This window comes from Chelonoidis abingdonii, chromosome 1 (assembly GCF_003597395.2).
Source record: "Chelonoidis abingdonii isolate Lonesome George chromosome 1, CheloAbing_2.0, whole genome shotgun sequence".
Taxonomy (NCBI): Eukaryota; Metazoa; Chordata; order Testudines; family Testudinidae; genus Chelonoidis; species Chelonoidis abingdonii.
Window position 1 is genome coordinate 128,797,508 of NC_133769.1, and position 24,174 is coordinate 128,821,681.

A 24,174-nucleotide genomic window follows, 5' to 3' on the forward strand; every position below is an offset into this window, starting at 1 on the left:
TAATGCTCCTTCCTTGGTTAATTAATAATGAAGTGTAGGCCTAGTAAATGTTAAGGTACCAATAAATACTTTATGCTCCATCAATATCTGTACATAGTTGCTAGTTCTTGTTACTTTCCATAATGTATGCAAAAGGAATATATGTTGTTTTTAAGATGAGTCCCTAGTGTTCCTATTCGTCAGCTATTCAGTACCTTCCCTTGCCTTTTAAAGTTATGGCAAATTCTGGATTGCTTGAAATCCAGGAAACCAGCTTTGAATTTTCTTCATGTCACTTACACGCTCTTTTTATTTACACATAGTGTCCCCACATCTACACACACACTCAGATGCACAGGTAGTAGACCTCTGCATGCAAAAATCATACTCTTGCATACTGTGTGCACAGCATCCCACTGATTTATTCTGTTAGCTTCTGTGTGCTGATAACATAGTTGTAGTGTGGTGATCAGCTTGTGCCTGTTAATTTCACATTCACACATCAAATCAATCCCCCATGTGCTCAGGCAGCCCTACCTAGACAATGGTTTCCTGCATATCAATTAGGTTCACACAAGCAGTGATTATGATTACATATGCACAGTTCTCATGTGCACGGCCAGCCCGAGCAAGGCAATCTGCTTCTGCATGTTGGCAGTTCACTACCCCCCTTGATTCCCCCTCTTCTCTGGGCTATATGTGGCATTTAGAAGCTCTGACAATCTGCTTCAAATGTTTTCCATATTTGTTCAGCCTCCTTGATTCAAATACCAGGAACAACTCAGCCAGCACAAAGCGAAGCTTCAGGGGCGCAAAAAAAAAATAAAAAATCCCCACCTCAACACGCCCATCAACCAGAAAAAAAAAAGTTCATCAACATGAGAAAAGAGGAGAAGAAACCTCAGAACAACACGTCCCTTAAAAACCAGAACCAGGCAGGGAAAGCACCTGAAGGGGAGAAAAGCACCGATCCAGCCAACCAGCAGGAGCCAGCAATGAAGAAGAAAGCCAAGGGGGATCCCAAAACGGGCCAGGAGGAGGAATCCCACACTTGTTGTGGTTGCCGTTTCCCGCTGCTGGTTGCTTTGTTGCAGCTGGTGTTAGGCATCTCTATAACAGTGCTGGGCTTCATTATGGCAGGCATCAGCTCTTCTTTACTAGTCAGAGACACTCCATATTGGGCTGGGATAATTGTAAGCATAAAGTCTGTTTCTACATAAAGTGCATTTGCCAACATTAATGCAATCTGCATGATGCTACACTTAATACTAACCAACTGCATGTCCTACACCAGATATGAGCTAAACTAACTAGAAATATTCCTGCAATTATATGTCTAATTTACTGTCCCAAGGAAACTGCTGTTACAGTATAATATAATCCTTCATATTCCTCCCCCAAACACCCCAATACCTTGGATAAAATACAGGGTTGCTGTGCACCAGATGTATATTATGTTACCTATTAACCTGTTTGCTATTAAATGACGGTTAGTAATGCTGAAAAAAAATGTTTACTACTTATGTTATCCCCCTCAAAAAAGACCAGTCAGGTTTAAGAGGGTGAAAGTATAATTATAAACCTCTAATTCAATATATTTATAATAGTGTCAGAAAAGAACTGGCTGTTGTTTAGCTTCCACACTGTGATGAGTTTAAAAAAAGACTGTAACTTAACCCCATTCTTCCCCTCCACCCCCAGCCACATCCCAAATTCTTTTCCATAAAACACACCCCATGTGGCTCCTGGGACTAAAGGGTTACTATGAAATGCAAAACAAGTAAGTCTGTAAAGTCTGAAGGGTGTGACACAAGCCAGCTAGCGAGGAAATTCAAAGTTGCAAGTGACAGGCCAGTCTTGTCTAATGCAGTTATGGCACAAAAAAACACAGTGGCAGGAGTAAAGGGTGGGGTCCCTGATAAGTCTATTATAATCATGCACACACACACGCAATCAGCTAAGAAAAAAAGCCTAAATCCTGAGCACAGAGTGCTCCTGTAGAAGTCACTAGGAGCTGGAGGCACCCAGCAGCTCTCAGGATTTGGCCTTGTTTTATTTAATAACTTTTAGAGAGACAATACCTGTGGCTATAGTAACGTTCCTGTGTTGGGGTGTGTATTATGTATGTTTTGCTATGTCTATTATTTTTCCCCAAAGGACCATATTTCAAGTAGATGTATTCTTATGCATTTGTACTAATTCTGAGCATTATTAAACCAATAGAACATAAAATCTTCCGCCAAGTAAATACATATTTAGGCACTTTAACAAAGAAAAGATTCTTGATGGAGTAGACCAGTGTATCGTGTACCACGTAAACATAAATCCTTATTATTTGAGGCTTATTTGACCTGAATTGTTATGGTTTATAGTATTAATCCACATAATAATTACATCTTTGTGTTAGAGATAATTTGATAAGGATTGCTGAGATGTAAAAGTCAAAGGCCCAATCCTGAAAAAGTTGGAATGATCAGGACCTGAGTTTCTAAACAGATAATGGATTATTTTAATTAGCCCTTTCCCCCTTCTTTCTCTTCTTTCAAAATATAGATCTAAAAGTTCAGTTATGTCTTGCAGGGTGCAATACTACCCTCACTTACAGAAGATAAATTTCCAATAGGACTTGCTCCATTACAAGGGGAGGGTGGAAGGGGAACAATAAACTAGGGCATGCAATATTTCCACTTGATTTTTTTAAGTTAACGTGTCCTAAAGTTTCTGCAAACACTGATGGTCAAATTCTCTTTTCAGATCCACACTGTGGATCTCCCAGATTTTGAATAATCTCTTCATTAGAAGGACAGATAAACCACCACAAAGATTCAGGGCTTGATCTCCAGCTGGAGTACATTGGCATTGCTCCATTGAAGTCAGCAAGGGCATGCAAGTTTACAGCTGCTGAGCATGCTCCTTGATTTTCCTGTATGCAGCCAACGTTAAAAAAAAAAAGTGTAGACCCAAGAATCAGCACATAAAACTGTGCTACCCTTCCAGGTGGAGTCCCCAGCCAGACCAATGGTCCCTGAGGTTTTGTGACCAACCTGTAACTCAGGTAATATTTGCCATGATTTATGAACTGTTTGCAGGAATTTGGACTGACATTTGGATGGGCGTGGGCTGGGTATAAATAATGCAAAGCTCAGTTGTTTTGCATGGCTTCAACCTGAAGCCAGGCAAAAATTGGTATGTTTACACTTTGAGTTAACCTAAAATTTCAAAGCAAAACTCAAGTCTGAACTAACACTGTTGGGTTTTGCACACATCAGCCTGTATGACCTTGTGATGGATGGCAGAGCTCCCACAGACCCTGGGAACAGAAGATTTTGGATACATAATTCTTAGGATCGCTTTGTGTTCAGCTTTACAATCATTTCACCTTTCTAGCTATATAGAACACCTAAAGATACTAAAGAAAGAGATGCCAATTTAAAAATCTAGCTCAAGTAATAAATAATAATGTGTTGGTTAGACTTGCATCTCTCAGTCTGTGGGTTGTTCCACCATGTTGGGTTACAAGCAGGTTTTTGTATAAGCACATTCCTTACCAGCACAATTACATGTGCCACTGATTGGATTTCTGCTCACACTGCCTGGTCTTGGAGTTGAATGGTATGGTGACCATGAGAACGTTCTTTCTGATACATGTGTTTCAGGGAGAGTGAGGAGTGGAGAGACAAGTGTCTGAGAGTTAATGAGAAAACACACACACCAAATGTGGGGGAGGAAAGATACACAGGTTTTCCACTCCCAGCAGCCAGGCTCAGGTGGAGTGGGGTGGGGAATGGTACTGGAAGAGAGAGGTGAGATTGAGAAATTGGATCTGTAACTCCCAGCAGTCAGGAGAGACGATGTTTAAGTGGAGCTCAAGTGATGTCATGAGTGGTGTGGGAGTCAATGCAAAGGATTACAAGATATTGGCTCATGAGAGCTTAAAAAATAAAGAGGTATCTGAGAAGTTGTGCCATTATTTGTTTATATATGGTTGCACTGTGACAGATATGAACGTTGCTTGTTGGGACACTGGCTGGGAAAAGTTGAGAACCCGTGAGCCAGAGCGAAGTTTGTCAGTGTAGCTGCCACGGTCTTTGCAGGTGGTCTGTAGGACAGAATATTCTGAGAACTATACGTTGGAGCATTTGGAGATCCATTGTGTTAGAACTCCCTGCATGCAGATATCCTGCTCACTGTCTTTTTGATTGGTATTAGGCCAGTGTAGAGACTGGAGATCAGGTATATGGGCATGGGATGGGGTGTGTCTTGCTCATAAAACAAATATGCTCCTATTCTGTAGCAGAAAGTGCATCTTTCTGGAATTCCTTTATTAATGCAGAAATGAGCAACATTGCCTTTCTTGGCAGTGCAGCACAACAGAAAGTGGTGGTGTAAAATATCAATGTGTGCTTGTTTTAGTAACATCCCACTCAAATGCTCTTTTCAAAGGATTTGATTAGCGTTCAGATTCACCAACTGTTTAAGAACTGTAAAACATATTATCAATACCAGGGTTTCTCAAACAGGGGTCATCGCTTGTGTAGGGAAAGTCCCTGGCGGGCCAGGCCAGTGTGTTTACCTGCCCTGTCCGCAGGTCTGGCCGATCGCTGCTCTGGGCCAATGGGAGCTGCTGGAAGCGGCGGCCAGTATGTCCCTTGGCCCGTGCCGCTTCGAGCAGCTCCCATTGGCCCAGAGCAGCAATCCACGGTCAGTGGGAGCCACGATCGGCTGGACCTGAGAACAGGTCAGGTAAACACACCGGCCCAGCCCACCAGGGGCTTTCCCTACGCAAGCGGTGACCCATGTTTGAGAAACCCTGATCAAGACCTTTTTAATGAAGTTAAAGACAGTTGGCTACATTCACCCCCAGTGTAACTCCATCAGAATTACACCCAGAATGAATTTAACCCCCTAGCTGTTGTTGAAGTATGACAGAAAAATGAAGGAAAACTGCTAATGTGTTAAATAGATCCTGGCTGATTTTTTGCTTTATTAGTGGCAAAAGTATTTTCAGTTATGAACAGTATGACAAAGTGCTTTAGTCCATTAGCATGAATGAAAGGGAACTTGTCTAGTGAAGCAACTAGAGCAAAATGTTCCCAGTGAAAACCAAACCAGGCAAAACTAGTGTGGATTCAGGTTTCATTACAAATTCAAAACATAACCTTGGTTTGTTGTGATAAGACTCCAGAAATCTGAAGCTGTTGGGCTGTGTTTTGGTTCTGTGGTTACTGTGACACTCCCTCCACCCACCCTAGGCAATCAGTATGGATGGAATCTGGGACCCATAGCACCAAGAGCACAGGCTTCTACTGCTGAGCCAAACAAGTAACATTATGGATTAGTAGCAGTAGTAGGTTCTTACCTTCTGTGTGGACTAACTGCTAAAGAGGGAAGTGATACACTTGGCTGCATCACACTAAAACTATTTCAACATGAAACCAGGTGAAACTTAGCAGTTTCAGCTGAGTTTCATTTGAAATACAATGGATGCTTTTAGAAACCAAAGGAAATGTTCATGGGCAGAGTGTTTGCTCTTCTAAGACTTCTGACAGCATGTTACACACCTCCTCCCTCTCAGACTTTGAAAGGCACTTCAGATTCTTAAACCTTGGGTCCAGTGCTGTAGCTATCTTTAGAAATCTCACACTGGTACCGTCTTTGCATTTTGCCAAGTCTGCAGTGAAAGTGTTCTTAAATCAAACAACAGACATTCGGTTGTCATCTGATACTGCCATGGCATGAAGCTAAGTATCCCCTCTCTGATGGTGGCAAGTAACAGATGCTTCAAAGAAAGATGCCCTTTCTAAGACAGTGAGAGGTGACTTGAGTGGGTAATTATGGAATAACTTGCTCATGAGGAAAGTTTCTTCCTAACTTCATCTATGAGTGGTTGGCTTATTCTCTGAAGCATGAGAGTTTTTATTCCTCTTCAAAAAGGTGCATTCTATTTAATATAACTCTGGATATTCTCATTATCCATAAAAATGTGTAATCCTCTTGGCCTCAGTGATATCATGTGTCAATGAGTTCCATGGGTTACAAATGTGTTGCTTTTCACTCTGCTTACTCTTTTGATTATAAGGGTTATTTTCTAAAATTCCTGCTAACCAGACCATATAATAAAGCAGATGAGTAAAATTAGTCACCTGCATAAGAGTTTCCAGATATGTCTTGGGTTAAGGCCCAAGATGCTCATTTGATCCAGATTTTCCTCTTTCTCAATCTCTTTGCAGACATTTTCAGCTCTTCTGCCTCTCCCAAATTAGCACCATATGTTTTCCAAAATCTGTAGGAAATTCTTGGAAGGCAAATATACATCATTTGACTGAGAGGCCTACCTGTTGTTAGGGCCATATTTTGGCTGAAATTGCAGCAGCAGCAGCAACAAAAAAATCCTCATAATGTATTAGGCAGAACAAAAAGCAGATTAGCACAATCCATGGTTTGGACAGGTGTAGGAATAAAGCAAACCATGTTAATATATCAGAGTGCGACAATAACTAATGGAAACCACAACTGCAATTTATTTCTGACATGTTCATATTCCCCCAGTTAGGTATATTACATCAACATCTTAATCATTACCAGACTGTATTCTGCTATCTAGCCTCCATCTTTGTGTTGAGACCTTGTGTGATTAAAGTATGAGAAAGTTACAAGCAACTTAAAATAAGGGTGACTGGATAGGGACGGAAAATCTAGTGGGCCTTACTTAGGAGGTCCATGGGAATTCGGTCAAAATAAAATCCTCTGGATTTGGCCATAAGGAATAAGTGGATTGTGCTCTTTTTTTTTTTGTGCTTTTGCAGACCATATTTTTCTTACCCTTTGTTGCCATGATTAGTTCAATGAGTATAATAGGTCTGAGGGATGTCATGTATTAGTCATGTAAAGCAGGAGGATGTTTGGGCTTCTGCTGCTGCCAGTCTGGCTATGCTTTTTGGAAAACAATCAACCTTTGTCCTTTGAAGACAGATGTGGATGTTCAGAATGTGCCTTTATTTTGGCAGTGAGAAATGAAGTTGGTGTTGCTGAATTTCTGCTGTGGCAGGTTGGAGGAAAGACTACTTTTTCACTGCTTTCATTCCACTTTTTAGATGGCTAAGCTACGTAAAGAGTGGCATCTTGCATACTTTGATGGAATCTACTCTGTGTACTAAAGTGGATATTCGTAGTTTGTCAGTCACCATAGTATTATTATCACTACTTAATATTTGTTTTGTGGTATCGCCTTGAGTTCCCAGTCAGGGACAAGTTCTCCAGTGCTAGGCACAATGAAAAGACAGTTTCTGTCCTAAATATCTTACAAGCTATGGGCTATCCTAGGAAGGAATCATTGCGAGTCTAATCCTAAGTAATTGTATTTAGGTCCCAGTATAGGGGCTGGTTCTGTTCCCACTGAAATCAACAAGAATTAAGCTGTTCACTTGAATGGCGACAGGATCTATCCCTGTTTTCGGTAAAAAGACAATTTCAATAACCATTCTAATAGTAGTTTTGTTTAAAAACTTTGATTAAAAACAATTAAAATGGATCCATTTAGAAACCTGCTAGATGAAAAGAATGTTAACATTTTCCACAAATATTTTTTTTTTTAATTTTTCGACCAGCTCTAGTAAATATTTGTTTTCAGTGATGTGTGAAATGTTTTGATATGTCAGAGGATGTAGTAATGAAAATTAAACCTGTAACTTTGTAAGTACATCAGAATTGCATCCAGGTATTTTTCTAGGCAGTACTTTTCAAAATTTAAACTCCTTCTGTGGATTCCTTTCATGCAGCTATCTGTTCAACGAGGGGTGTGTTAGCTCACAAGGAAAATTCTGAAATAGGAATTTGAAATAAACTTGGACTGATATTTGCACAGGGTTGAAGTGCCTATTCCTAGTTAGTCAGATAATTAGATCAGCTCTTATAACTCCTAACTACTATTCTGTAATTCTTACGGAATCTGGTTTTATTTGTGTAACAAATGCATATTGACTGATGATTACCCAGTGCTAAGGCTAGTGCATCTTACATTATATATTTAGTCAATAAGGCCTGGGAAGTCTGTTTCATGCTGGGATATTGCAATGGCTATTGAACCTTAGAACGTCAGATTTCCTTATGCTATTTTATAATCAACATTGGCAGTATCCATAACACACCCCTGCTAGAACATAGTCACTTAAGGAGACTTTAAGAATATTTACCAAAAGATGATGTTCTGTGGCACTTCATGGGCATAATTCAAAACTGATCTTTTAATAACACACAAGGAGAAACATGTAAACTGTTTTCTCTCTAACTGTTCTGTACTCAAGGTTGCTTCAAAGAGACAGTCTACCATTTCAAAACTTAAATGTAAACTAGGTATTTGTAGTAATCCCCAATAATCTAACATTTGGGCAGGAGTTATTCTGTTTACCAATCAACATCAGGTCCTTGCAAGCTCCCTCTTCTTCATATCTTTGGTTAACAGAAATAATATGCTATTATTGTTAAAAATTATAATAATAATACTTTACTTAAGCCTTCTAAAATATCCTGTTCAAACCTTGCCTGAATCCTGACGTGATGTAATCCTTTATAAATGCCCATTAACTCTGCTCTTCAACTATCGTCTTTTTAGTATATTATTTAGATCCCAGAGGAATCCTACAAAGTGTATGCAGGATGGAAATTCTTTTGAATGATACTTCTTCGTATTGAAAGATTTCTGAAGATGGGCCAGATCCTGCTGCTGTTCAAGTCAGTAGCTGTTTTGCCACTGACCTAATGGGATTTGGATGAGCTCCTATTTCTTTAGGACTTGATTTACTGTAAAAGAATCCTAAGTTATCATTAGATATCATGTTAAATAGAACCAGAGCCTTGTTCTGCTCTCAGTTGCATTAGTTTCAAACTGATGTAATGCTATTGGCTTGTACTAAGCTGAGCCAAATTTACACTCCCATTAGTAAGCGCAGATCAGGACCATTGTGCCAAAACAGGTCCATCTCCCCTCCTCTGCTGCCCAACGCTGTCAATTATTGCAGTCAACAATAAAAAGAAAACAAATTGGAGACTGTGTGCAAGTCATAGGACCAGAACATAAATACGCATGACATGGAAAGGAGTAAATAACACTGATGTTTTCTTTACAAATGTTCTCAGGCAATACTACTTAACCATGTCTTACAGAAATGACATGAAATGCAACTTTACAGGTAAGTCTGCTACTTCATAGACATTCTGGAGGGACACCGCTGTGTGTTCAGAAATACTGTCCTTCTAAAGGGAAACTCATGGAAGAACAGTTGGTAGTATTTGTTTTCCCATTAAAGCACAAACAGGAATGTTTTCATTCAATACCATTTTACACATTTTTGGATTTGTATTTTTTGTTCCAATTCAGATGACCCCCTGCAGTGCTAGGAACCCAAACTAAATAGCATTGTGATAGTGTATGGAAAATCAGGTTGTGAAACTACTAACGGAAGGCCGGCTCCACAGCTGGTGTAGGCAAATGCAGTTCCATTGACTTTCCTGGAGTGATGCCAGTTTACATGAGCTGAGGATCCAGAATAAGCAAAACCTACCAGTCTAGTTTCACTGGGAAAGCAGAGAGAATTCCCCCCAAAATAAACACATAGGATTAAAGAGAAACAAGTACCTTAGAACCAAATCATGTTCACATTATAGTCAGTGCAGATTTTCCCATTGATTTTAGTGTGGGGAGGAGTAATGGTCCTGGTCTTGTATACCATCCATCCTACGGGCATACAGATTGGATGTACTATCATCCAAGGGACTCTGGCTGTCCCACTGCTTGCTCACCAGTGAGCTTGGCTTCTCTTCTCTCCCGCCTCCCAATATCATTCTTCAGCACAACAAACAAAAACAAGGATACATAAAGAACTTGCAGTAGGCCCCACCAAACCAAATGAGACTTTGAATGAGAAGATTAAAGGAAGTTACAAGATGGGATCACAGATTCACATCTGACAAGGGCTAACCTAAGACATGGGAATTTCATAAACAAACATAGAACACTTCCATTCAAAGGTTTCAGAATCACATTATTTTAAACATTTATTTAGAAGTTAGGAGAAAAACTTGACCAGTTGAAATCATTCAATCTGTTGGGACCTGATCCAGCATGGAAGTCAGTGGAAAGAATCCCATTTAGTTCAATAGACCTTGGGTCAGCTCTTAAAAATATAATTACAGAAGATGTAGGTTCTCTAGAACTAAAAAGTGAGTTACTACAATCTGAGATCATAGAGAGTGTGTGAGATGCTGCAGACACAACTTTTGGAGGACTTTTTTTTGTTTTTAATTTAACAAACAAACATTTGAATCCCACGGTTACTGGTGACCACTCCGTCCTCTGTGCTGAGGCACAAAATTGTGGGATTTGAATGTTGGCATGCCAAAGAATGCCATTGTATTCTTCCTGAGCACAGAGGCTGCAATGAACACCAGAGGTAAAAGGGTTAACGTTGTGACATCAAAACTCCAATAAGCATGTACCAAGAACACGGGACAGCATTGGGAGTGCATTTTTCAAGGTGTATTTAGCCTGCTAGGCAGCACTAAAGCTTTTAAAAATGTCTTATCTTTTCCTCTGCTTTCATTTACTGATATGATGAAAGTGTGAGTATTGTGGTTCTCAACCAGGGGTACGTGTATCCCTAGGAGTTCTCAGAGGTCTTCCAGGTGATACATCAGCTCATTTAGATATTTGCCTAGTTCTACAACAGGCGATATAAAGCACTAGCGAAGTCAGTACAATCTAAAATTTCCTATGACTTGTTTATACTGCTCTATATACTATGCGCTGAAATGTAAGTACAATATTTATATTCCAATTGATTTATTTTATAATTATATGCTAAAAATGAGAAAGTCAGCAATTTGCAGTAATAGTGTGCTGGGACACTTTGTATTTATATGTCTGATTTTTTTTTTTTTAATAAGCAAGTGGTTTTTAGGTGAAGTGTAACTTGGGGGTACGCAAGACAAATCAAACTCTTGAAAGGGGCACAGTAGTCTGGAAAGTCTGAGAGCCACTGCTATAGGTTCTACAGAGCACAAGCTGGAGGTCCAGGGAGAGCTGGTCACATGGTTCTAGCTTTAGATCCTGCAGGATTAGGGTTGGGTGAGCTTTCTGGTGAGGTGCTAAGTTCTCTCACTGAAGTCACGCCAAAGTTGAGGATTTTAATCACCTCACAGGAATGCTGAATAACTCGTAGGGCTGAGCCCACCCTGAAGAGCAAAAGCAGACAGTGAAATTAATTCTGTTTTTTTAAAAAAAGAATACTTGTTGCACTAGATTCTGAGTTCAGAACAGGAACTGTCCTTTGTAAATGACTGAAAAGTACCTAGCATGTAGTAAGTGCTACTGCAACTAAATAATACTGCTAATAAAGACCATGACAGTACATAAATACTTTCCTATTACTGTTCTGCATAAGCAATTACTGTCATTGCCACAGGGCTGAAATGCAATCACAGACAGATAGAGAGATGTTCTGTTTAAGATGTAGTCCACAGTATGAAAAGTTTGAAAGCCTCTGCTCTAATCCATGCTATTCAGACATACAGGAAGTGTTGCCAACTACTGTTCAACTCTGCAGCCTTTGCTAATGACATTTAAAAAAAACAAACAGCTGACATCTTGTAATATAGAGGATAGGTGGTATTTAGATTCAGGATCCTATCCGTATAAGCCTAAACCATCCTTTTTGAGAGACGACAGTGGTTACTTATGATATAAATAGAAGCTCACCCTGGAGATCACTGATCAAATTCTATCCTCACTTGGGACCTGATCAAAATCCCACTGAAATCAGTTGGAATTGCAGGTGGTCAACACATCTCAGGATCTGGCCTGCAAATATTGTCCAAGTTACTTAAAATGAGTAAAATTAGTTTTCTCCTGTATTGTTAGAAACCCAAACACAACACAACGACTCATGCAGGAGAAACAGAAAATAAAATGTGATCACAAATTGGAGGGGAAGCTTAGAGGTTATTTGCATGCAAAGCAACACTGACTCAACTAAAGTTAGTTAAAAAGGTGCAAACTAAAGAATTGTCATGTTCAGGGTGGTTTTGAGGATGAGCTCTCACTCCCTAGGAAATGCCTCATGTGGCCAGTGTAGTATACTTGACTTCTCATGGTGGAGATGTTCTTAATTGAAGATGTGGGTTGAAAGGCTGGTGTCAGGTGCCTTATAACTAGGTTGCTCCAAACAGATGGAGCTCACTAGCTGTAGTAAGCATTCCACCTATGAGAAGGGAGTCCAGTTTCAAAGTAAGAACATTGGGCCTGGCCAGCCAGTTTGTAAAAGTTGTGCCATGCACACATGCTCTTTGGTCTTCATCTTCAGGGAGTATATCGGTACAATGCTAGAGCATCTCCCAGAAGTGATATGAGACTGCTCTGCTCGACAGCTGTGGAAAATGGGAAAAGATGACCATGTTCAGGGTGCATGTGGCTAAAGAAATGAACTAAAGAACTATGTGTGGTTCTCCTGAATGTGGGAACAATGACTGGAAAATCTAGAGAAGTTGCTGAGATCGTGAAAAGGAAGAGTGCGTATTGTCTGTATACAAGAGACCAAATGGAAAGGGTTGGAATCCATGAAAATCAGGAGGGTTACAACATGTAACTTGATATTGACTTGATATTGAGCCATAACATTTGGCTCAGTATCATGGCTCAATAGGAAATAGGAATAGCGTAGGAATAATCAAAGCAGAAATATTACAGGATAAGACAGTGCAAAAAAAGAGTGACCGGCTAATAAAAGTTAGAATAGCATTGAACAGAAAACAAATATTTCATGTTACATGCAGATACGTATGCAAGTCATACAACTGAGGAAAAGGAGGAATTCCAGATAGCGCTGGACCAAGTGACAAATAAATTACCACAAGCTGAACTTGATTATCAGAGCAGATCTCAACAGACATGTGGGAGAACACAGTGCGGGCTAAGCTGATTGTCACAGAGGACAAGGCTTTGGAACCAGAAATGAAGTTGGAAGAAAATCTTAGAGTTAGCCAGAGCCCATGGCCTGATTGTTGCCAATACATGCTTTGTAAAGAAGGAGAAGCACTTAATTATGTACGAGAGCTGTTCCAATAGGTCTCAGATCAATTTCTTCCTGACAAGAGGAAGAGATCTCAAACACACGAGAGGCTGTAAAGTAATCCCAGGACAGCAGATTGGGGAGTAATCTAGATTTGCTTCTAATGGACTACTGAGTGAAAAGGTTAGTGGGGGACAAAAGATGAATTGTGGAAGAAAGAATAAAGTGGTGGAGGCTCACAGATAGGGAAGTTAGAGATGTAAGGATGAAGTTCTAGAGAGATTGGACATGTCCAAACTGATGAGGTTTGGACATTTTCCCCCAAACCTCATCACAGAAAGTTCACAAGCTGCCCATGGCCAGATGAAAAAAGGGAAACTTCTTGGCAAGGAGCTGTGGTGGTGGTCCAACAATGTGCAGGAGGCGGTAAAGAAGAGGAAGGAAAGATTTAAGCGATGGCAGAAAATAAGAATGGTGAAAGGTTCTGAGAAATACAAACTGGTAAAGAAAATGCCAAAAACAGAAGTTGGAGAAGCTAAAGGTCAGGCATTTAAAGCGTTATATGCAGGACTACTAATGAAGGGGAAAAAAGGAATATATATATAATTAGCCAAGTTCAGGCAAAGAAGAGCAGAGGATTTGGGAGCTGTGAAGTCTGTCAGAGATTAAAATGAAAGAGTGCTGGTGGAAGATCAGTACCACAACATATAGAAACCCTCGAGGGAAGTATGCTCAAGCAACAACCTCGTAAGATCCATCCCCATGGTGGAGACTCACATGTGTTAATGATGATGAAAGAGGGGAAGACAGTGGGATCAGCCAGTGTACCAATTGAAGCATTTAAAACATTGGGCCACGAGGGAGTGATGGTGAACTTTTTCTGCTTAATTTTTCATCTTGGAAAAATGCCTGATGAATGGAGGAAGAGCACATTGGTCCCTATCTTCAAGCATAAAGGAGATATGCCAGAATGTAGTAAGTAATTACTGACTCAAGTTAATGAGTCACATGATGAAATAGCTGGAGAGAATCATTGAGAAAAGACATCAGGAGGAGCTGGAGCATCAAGTAATCAACAACCAATTCAGGTTTATGTCAGGAAGGTCAACAATGTATGCGAGGTTTGTAGCCTGAATATGCCAGGAGAAACTCAAGGAATTGAGTGGTGTGGATTTGAAGGTTAATGACAGAGTTCCTAGGCAATTGTTATGGTGGTACCTTCTGTCAAGAAATCTGCCAGAGACATATGTTCAGACTATCATGGACACGTACGAGGGTAGCACAACAGTAGTGAGAAGCAGCAGTGTCTACAGTAAGTCTTTCATTGTAAGGATAGGTCTACATCAAGGAACAACCTTTAGCCCATTCATATTTGTGATTGTAATGGACCCCTTGATGCAGAAGACTAGGGGAGAGATTCCATGAACCATGCTTTTTGCCAATGATAGTTTTATGCCATCAAGATAAATACAAACTGAAAAGGGGCCTTAAACTATGGAGGGCTGCATTAGAAGACAATGGCTTATGAATCAGATGACAAAAGACTGAATACATACATTTCACTAAGGAGAACAACAAGAAGCCAATCAACTCTATATCATCTAGCTTTAAGTCTGTGCAATAATTTAAATACCTCAGTTCAGTGTTGTCATGATGGGAATTTGACTGTGGATGTTAGAAGCCATATGAAGTGCATTTTGGTATAAATGGAGGGAATTCTCTGTGATAAGAATACGCCAGGTAAACTAAAGACCAAAGTGTATAAGATCGTGATTAAGCCAGCCATAATATACAGTCTGAATATTGGCCCATGAAGAAGAGAGAAGAACAATTACTTCACACTGCCAAAATGAGTGCTCCGGTGGAATCTGGATAAGATGAGAACTGATAGGTTATACAACTGAACAGTACTAGCCATGATGCACGTAGCCCCTATTGCTGAAAAGCTGAGAGAGTATCAGCTGAGATGGCTGGGTCATGTGAGACTACACGATGTGAGATATGTTGGCCAGAGAGTACATGCGATGTAGTCCCAAGACAAAGATCACAAGGAGAACCTAGAGAAGGGTAGTCTGAGACACTGAAGGATGTCATGAAGAAGGCTGGTTTCAGTTTGGAAAATACACTTGGAGACGAAGACTTGATGGGACAAGGTGATTCCCCAATTGATGGCACAAGGTGAAGAAGAAGAAGAGTTTTAACTTTTGCAAAAAGTTGTGTGTAGGATCTTAAATCCATCTGCACTGGGCTTATATCAAACTACGTTTACATTGATTGGGACAGATTTTAAGATAAGCCAAAATAAGCTTCTTTTAAACTAAAAATAAGTGAATCCAAACAAGGTTTTGTTTTGGTTTAACCAAATTTGGTTTTAAAAATGGAAACTGGTGAAACTTCTGTGCATAGACAAGCCCCTAAACAAAAGACTACATTCTGGTATGTCTCCTGGGAAGAGTGCTGGAAAAGGGAGTGGGGCATAGCAACTAGCTAAAGGTTTTTTTGAACCTTTCTGCCTGTGAAGGGCAAATAAGGCATAGTGGCCCATGGGACATCAGGGAGCACACTAAGCAACTGATGCTTCAAAAACGAGCCGTTTCTGCTCATCTGCACCTGCTAGTAGCAGATGTTCAAGGAGAATGGTAAGTTGGCTATGCCCCAACTCTCCTGTCTACCCCAGATATATCTGTGGAATGTCATTGGACACACTAGCTGGATCCTGTGTGTTCTCTTCTCTACCTACACAAGGCTATCCAGAATTCCATCCCAAAAGTTAGGATCCCTCTCTCTAGTATCTGAGCACTTTCCATGTAAAACCAATAGCCAAGCCCGTGGTAGGCTTGATGGAATCGCTGGCATTTCTCCCTTTTTGAGTTATAACTGTTGTGTTGAGTTAAATTTTTACAAATAAACTGTCTAGTTTACTATATTAGCTGAATGAAGTCCAAACTGTAAACAACAAGCATGAATGGAGCCATATAAACCAGGGGTTCTCAAAATGGGGGTCGGGATCCCTCAGGGGGTTGTGAGGTTATTACATGGGGGGTCGCGAGCTGTCAGGCTCCACCACAAACCCCGTTGTGCCTCCAGCATTTATAATGGTGTTAAATATATAAAAAAGTGTTTTTAATGTATAAGGGGGATTGCACTCAGGCTTGCTATGTGAAAGGGGTCCCCAGTACAAAAGTCTGAGAACCCCTGATATAAACTAAGGCCATGGTTTCCAAATTTGAATGCTTAAAGTTAGGCCTTAAATATTTAGCCCGCTAAATAAGAATCCTGATTTTCAAAAATGGTGAGCCAAGCAGCTCCCATTGGCTCCAGTTGGAGTGGTGAGTGCCCAACACCTCTGACAACCAGGCCATTAATTTAAATACCTTAATATGAATTGAGGGAGACTAACTTTAAGATTTCAAATTTGAAAACTTTCAGCTAAATTTGAAGAAGATGCATGTCCCAGTAGTTAGAGTTCTAGCCTTGGACTTGTAAGATCTGCTCATTCACAGACTTCCTCTGTGACCTTAAGTAAGTCACTTATCCTCTCTGTGCTTCAGTTCCCATATGTAAAACGGACATAACAGCACTGCCCTACCTCACTGGGGTGTAGTGAGGATACACATTCCTCAGAGGGGTGTTGTAGGATTGTGAGGCGCTCAGGTCCTATGGGGCCATATAAGTACCACTGCTAAGTTATTACATTTTAAAACTTATTTTATTTTAAGGTGCTGCTAATACAGATAGGACATTTTTGTTTGGAAAAATAAGATCTTTATCTTGACATTGTCTCTTTAAATCTCCTCCTGTGCAGGTCTCTGTGGTGGCCTTAGTGGGAATGGTGATGCTTTGTGTTTCATATCAGCCTGAGGAGAAGACATGTTTCCAGTTTGCCATAAAGGTACAGTATAATTTTTTTAATCTTGCCATATATATAAAATCACAAGCTGCTGTACTGGATAATTTCCCCATATAAAAGAAAGCCAGATTGTGCTTGAAATTTGCAAAAATGTAACCCTTAGATTGGGAGTCTAGAAAATGCCAACAATCAAACAAATGCTTAGGAGGAGTTATACTATACTCTGAATATCTGCAGTCTGTATAAAAGAGGAATTCTAGGTCAGGATGTGCTGATAAATACTTTGTTTTCAGGTAAGAGCCCATTTTATCTGCAACATTTTGGGGACTATCAAAGACATTTGGATAAATAGGCTCAAGGGTTCAAAAACTGAGGAGGTTACTGGGTAAGGGGAGACATCACAGTTAGGATAAGCAAGAATTTCATATTAAAGGGATTCAGATAAATAGGGGCTTTACTGTACCTATTTCTCACATTTTATGATTGATTTCAAGTCCTGCCTAATATGCAGTTTCCCCCTTACCAGAAAATTAGATACTGACGGCATGTGCATGTGCAAGTTAAAAGGCTTGGGGGAAGACCACTACTTGCCCACCCACCCACATACCAAAGATATATAGTAAACCCATCTAAACTATGTAGCCTTGCTTCATATTGTGTCATGTATCACAGACATTTAGTCAGCGTTCCAAGGATGAAACCCACCCCTGTGCACAGGAGCAACACAAGGACTACACACCACTGATGTCCCATTTCATTTCTCAAAACAGCACTTGCATGGTATTTATGGTGTTCATTGACCTTATATTGACCCTCTGCATTAAGATGAATTTCATTCTGAGGCGCACCAAATTTTTTTTCCAGTGGGAGTGTTGTCAGCTTTTCTCCAGTTTACTTTTATTTCTAAGACTCTTGTTATTGTGCTGGTGTGGAATAATAAGTGGAAAGAATTAAATGGAAAAGGAAAATGAATAAAAGTCAAGGGGAAGATTTGAAAAGACACAGGAGGCAGAACTACCTCCATCCACCAGCACCAAATAGCACTTACACTGGTATAAAGGGCAGCTCTGACATCCTTTAGCCCTTCTTCATGGGCTTATAATCCAAGCTGCTCTCTAGTAACTTCTGCAGGTTTTTGGAGTACTTTCTATGGAATCTAACTGGTTTAATCCTTAATAGTACAGGACTTTCCCATGCAGGACACAATGGATCTTAACTGAGTTGTTGTTTGTTTCCCTGACATGTAACAAAAATACCATTTTCTTATCAGTAAATATTTTAAAACCTTTTCTCCTTTGGGTTCATCATGCAGGAAAATGTATGTGACCTGCCATTCACTGTACCAAATCATGGTATATCACTTCCCTCATTCCTTCCTTTCTCCTTCTATTTAGATAGCAATCACAGGGCCTATATATCTCTCAAGCGGTGAAAAACATTTGTCCGGGGACAAATTCCAGCTCCTTGGCAGAACTCCCTTAGCAGTTGTATTTGCTGTTTTGGAGTTGCCTCTGGGTCTGTCATGTGATTAGCCTGTTGATGGGATCTGTGCACTCGCTGCCTTGTGCTCCTTCCCAGTTCTTTGGACTCACCTTTGATATTTAGAAATGTGTTCATTTTCATCTGTTTGCAAAGGAAATTCCTCTGCAAACACCACGTGAGGATAATAGCTATTTGTGAATTGCCTAATCCCCCCATATGACTTTGTGCGTCTCCGCTGATAGCTACAGGGGCTGCCTGGAGATTTTTGCATTTGAAAGGAAACCTCAGATTTCCTTCATGTATGGCATCATTTTAATCAATGTATTTATTTTGGTGCATAACATGCAAATACATTTGACCATTACTAGCAGTACTGTCTAGATTATTTATTGATTTGATGTCATTTTACATTCACTTTCTGTAGGTGTTGATATCTGCATGCAGTGCAAAACAATGTAGAATCAGAATCACGGTACATACAAGCTTAAAAGATCATGTAGTGGAGTCATATTCTACTCTCCATTCCATTCAGTGGAGTTGCCACAGATTTACATCAGGATAACTGATCAAAATTGGTTCCCTCATGAATATCATCATTAATGCAATTATCTGTTGCCAGCATGCTTTTCCCTTTAAAAATGTTTGTCATCTTCTGAAATACTATCACATGCTCATAAATTACCATATATCTTTGTGTAGAGGCTTCCCTCAATTAGTAGCTGTCCCCTTTACCATGCAGTTTTTAATAGGAGCTGCCCTCATTTTGTAAATTCACTTTTACTGTGGGCCTTTTACCATGAAAGCTTCAGGGGAAATGTAATTACATTTAATAAAAGCTACCTTCATTTAGTAATTGCCCTAAGTTTAAGGCTGCAGGGAGAGTCATTAAACTTAATAGAAGCCATGGCTTGTAAATGAAGATCTGGATATCTTGAATTGGGTTATTTTGAGGACAGAAGGGACATATTGCTTTGATATCTCCTATAGCCCTATTATTTCCCCCCCTCCCCCAAACTGACACATGTAGGGGAAGATAGATCTACAGTGTCAATCAAAGACAAATATACCTAGAGAGTGGATTTTATCAAAACATACATCCTTAAAGCTTCACGGTCATAAAAAATGCTTATGTATTGATAGTTTGCTTATGGTGCAGAGGTTAAAAAAGTAATAATAAAGCCTCTTTATTTAAAATAACGAATTCCCAATCATGCCATGTTGCTGACAGATAGGTAAGAAGCCAAGAGAAATAAATGTCTCCATCCTGCTCAGCAGAACCAGAAATGATATTGGCACCATGCATGGTTATATTTGAATATATATATATATTCCCAAAAAGTGTGAGTGCAATACAAAAATTGCCGGATCCAGAACTCAAATGTCAGGAAATTCCATACTGTATAATAATCAAAGTTCCTCTCCTGCAACATCCCCCAACAAGTGACTGGGGCTCTGAATAATCTCTCAGTGATATCAGAATTCTATCCACATGGAGCAGATTTCAGGACCAGGCCCAAATAATTACATTTCCCTCTGGGACTAAAACAGGACTCTATCCTTTTTATGCCATGCAAGTGGCAGCCTTAGAGAGTAATGGGAACTTAACTTCCTTCTGTGCCTTTGAAATCTTCTTTTACCTTCCAGGGCCAGATTTCGAAAGGGCCTCTGTGTGAGGCACAAATTTACTCTTATAAGTTTGTGTGCTTGTTTTGTAGTAATCATCATTTTTCACATGGAACCTCAAATGAGTTCAAGCAAAGTGCCTTTGCAGTCCCCACTCAGGTTATTAGATACCTAGCTGTCCAATATGCCTGCATGAGTCTGATTCTTTTCTGTGTGCAAAACATAGCCATGAGTAGATGTATGCACAAAGTTGTTCCTGTAATTTTAAGAGACCCTTTATATCAGTGGCATAATTACAGCACTTTTTGTAAGCACCACCGCTTGCAATTAAATATTTGAGGCTAGCACCTCAGCTGGTGTAAATCGCTGGGGCTCCATTGACTTCAACAGAGCCAACCCAAGTTACCTTACCTGAATATGTGGCTGTTGCAACTCTAGTCAAAGTGGCATGAACAGTACCATAAAAGCGCACTCTGCTCCATTAAACATGCAGCTTTGTAAAAAGTTAGACTCCTTGATATTATTTTTAACAGGTCTGTTCTGAAAATTATATTCAACCGTTGTATAAAGTAAGTAAAATATGCCTTTGGAGCGCTGATGTACTTGCAACTGCTTTGCAAGTACTTTTGCTTCTGCATCAACCCAGAATAACATATTTATTGCAGCTCATCAGCATGAAATGTATAAACTGTCCCTCAAATGCACGCTTTCACTAGAAAAATCGGTGCACGTGTTGGTTATATGCCCCGTTCTCTATGTAGCTGGAAAAGAATGTTTTTCTTTTTTGCTTTATTTCAGCTGGTGTACTTTCTACTGAGCACCCTGAGTCTGATCACCTGTGTTCTGGCAGTGGCTTTTGTTGCACATCATTATTCAAAGATTATGCAGTTTACCTGTGATGCTGTCCTTGACTCTTGCCAGTGCAAACTGGAAACTTCAGATCCCCTCAGTAGGACCTTCGTTTACCAGGATGTATCTGACTGTACCAGTGTCACTGGCACTTTCAGTCTGTATCTGCTACTGCAGATGGTTCTTAATCTGATCACAGCCATTGTGTGTTTGTTGGCATGCTTTGTGATGTGGAAACACAGATATCAGGTCTTTTTTGTGGGCGTTCGGTTACACTCATTAACTGGTACTGAAATCCAGCAACAGAAAGTATAGGAGGGCGGTTTTGGTTTGTTTTGTAGAGAGTGAATAACAAATGTCAGGCTGTTACCACCGTCGAAACCGCAAATAGATGAGTGTTTAAAGATTTTTGACAGACAACCATTCACACATTTTAAATGAATATATTTATATTTCTCAGTCATTTGAAGAGCAATTTTTATGGCCACTATTGCCAAGGGCCCTTGTGGGAAACGCTGGATGTATCACAAAAATTCTAAAGATGTGGCTATACAAATAGTCTCCAAAGAGCATCTTTAACAGCCATAGACAAAAGCAGTTTTGATAATTACTGGGATTCCTCTGCTGGAGCTATATATGATAACAAACAATGGGCCAGATTCTTGGTTGGTGTCAATCTGTCTGTTCCATTGATTTCAGTGGAGCTATGCTGAGGATCTGGTCCAGACTGTTTAAGTGAAATTATTCCAGTCATGCTTACGGAGTTGTGCTCTTGGATATCTCACATTGTCATTACTGGGATTAACTTGTATATGTGTGAGCAGCAGGGCCGGCGCTTCCATTTAGGTGACCTAGGCAGTCGCCTAGGGTGCCAGGATTTGGGGGGGCGGCATTTTGCCATCCTCGGCGGCAATTCGGCGGCGGGGAGTCCTTCCGTGCTCCGGGTCTTCAGTGGCAATTCTGCGGCGGGTCCTTCACTCACTCCGGGATCCACTGCTGAAGTGCCCCGAAGACTGGGAGTGCGGAAGGACTCCACCGCTGCAGAATTGCCGCCAACGATTGGGGCCGCGGAAGGACCCCCGCCTAGGGTGCCAAAAACCCTGGCGCCGCTACTGGTGAGCAGCAAGGAAAGGTTGAGACCCTTCCAAATGCAAACTAAGACCAGCAATACATGAGATTCTATTGCTAGTAACAGTATAAACTCTAGTCAAGCTTTTCAAAAGGGCCTAATAAGATCCCTTAAAGGGGCCTGATTTTCCAGGGGCGGTGCTCAGCACTTTCTGAAAATCAGACCTATGTAAGGTCCCTCAAGCTGGACACCTAAAACTGAAACTCCCAAATAGCTAGTGGCTTTTGGAAAGCCTGCATCAACATGATTGTAATAGCTCTGCATACAAAAAGGATGTTTACCCAATTACCCCAGTTCTACTTTCCTCCAAGTGCAGCAAGCCAAATGCCTTCGTGACGTACTTCCTGTGAAGACAATAGAGTTGCACCAGGGATGGATTTGGCCCCAAAACTCTGAAAGATATATCACTGCATAAATAAAAAGCCCCCCCTGAGAAGGTATTGCCAATGTCCTAAGAACATAATCTATGAGTACAAGAGCACAATGATTTCCTAATGAGTGGTGATGAAGATAATCAATCATTCATTGCAAACTGCATTTGAATAGTGGTTTGTATCCCAACGATTAGGATCCAAAAGTGCTTTACAGCTTACGGGCCTGATTCTCTACTGATTTGCTCCTTGTATAGTCATTTGTGCCTCTGTAAAGTAGATACAAAACTTCTGTGAGTGAACAAAATGTCTGATTTGGTAGTACTTTGCACATATTCATTTGCACAGATGCACAAAGGGCAAGGGCCAAGGCAGTGGAGTATCTTGCCCTGTATGTCTAGAGATCCCGCATCCCACCTGAAGTGACTCCACCATTTAGGTGCAATAAAACCATCATCGTGTATCACCAAAACTGTGCAACAGCTTCTGTAGGAAGGGGAGGGAAAATAACTTAAGAGGTAGCATTTTCAAAAGTGACTACATAACTTATGTGCTTCAGTCCCAATTTCAAAAGTGATTTAGGCACTTAGGAGCATAAGTCCCCTTGACTTGCAATGACACTTCAGCTTCCTAGGTGCTTGTCACTTTTGAAAATGTGACTAAGACTCCTAAGTCACATAGGCTGAGACCTGCAAAGGTATTTGGACACTTACCTCCCATTGAAGTCAGTGGGAATTAAGTGCCTAAATGCCTTTGATCATCTGGGTCTTAACATTTTTCATACGTGGTTAACCCCCAAAGTGTAATTTTTTTGAGACCAGCCTCAATTTGGCCTCCCTTTTTGTGCCCACAAGCCTGCAGGCACAAGTACTTGTGGGGACAATTTTGCATCAGTATTAACTGCGCAGGTAAACTGGTGCACTCTAAGCAGCAAATCTGACTCCAAAATGGTCTTCAAATAAAGCTGAGGTAATGCCAACCTTGGGAAGAAGCCAGGTACAGTGGAATTCAATCAAAAGGATTGATTTGGGGCCTACCACCACCATTTGGGGACTGATCCACCTCTCTTTGATGTTAGTGGAAAGTATCTTATTGATGTCAGTGGGAGTTGCTTGATCCTAACATCTGAATAGCCATTGCATGTGACCCCATGGAATATTTAGCATCCAAAAGGAGACACATATGGGAAGTAACTTTTCCTCCTTTCCAGTACAGTCCAGAGACAGAAAAGAGGGCAGGGTTCACCCCTCGAAATGGGGGACCCCTGGAGATCCAGAGGATGGGGCCCCACAGCAGTCCTGACAGCTCACTCTCAAGGCTGCTCTGTTTTAGCTGTGAGGTAACATTTTTCAAAGTGTCTAAGAAGCCCCATTTTCAAAAGGGACTTAGGCACTCAGGAATCTCAGTCTTGTTCATTTGGACACTTTTGAAAATGCTACCTACAATTTTTGGTGGGAAATACAAACATTTTACTCACATTGTTCAAAGAATGCCTTTATCCAGGCTGGTGTCTTACCAAACGTCCAGGGGATTTTATTGGCCAGGGAAGAAGAAGTAGGGGTGAGAATAACTGAATTATTTTAGTTTTGTGAAAAGGGTTTTGTTAAACTGTTAAAGGGGATAGCTCAAAGAGTGAGGGTTGCTACCACTAAAGCCAGCACCCTTCTGTATCTGTAGCACTCAAGGACTGAATAGACATGGCGATTGACCAACCCTCTCACTCCATACGAGGCTGAGTGGAAGGGCAGGACGAGAAGTTTGATCATCTGCTGCCTGTGCCATATTTCCAATATAACTAAATGGTCATTCTCCAGATCTGTCAGTTTTTAT

General features: G+C 40.6%; 1 protein-coding gene across 1 annotated transcript; it reads left to right on the forward strand.

Annotated features, from left to right (window-relative positions):
* Positions 1 to 711: 711 nt before the first annotated feature.
* SSPN (sarcospan) lies at positions 712 to 21,776 on the forward strand. Its single transcript, XM_032767269.2, has 3 exons — positions 712 to 1,172; positions 16,846 to 16,932; positions 20,794 to 21,776. Exons 1-3 carry the CDS (start codon positions 858 to 860, stop codon positions 21,157 to 21,159), a joined length of 768 nt encoding a protein of 255 aa, XP_032623160.1. The 5' UTR covers positions 712 to 857; the 3' UTR covers positions 21,160 to 21,776.
* The last annotated feature ends 2,398 nt before the right edge of the window (positions 21,777 to 24,174 follow it).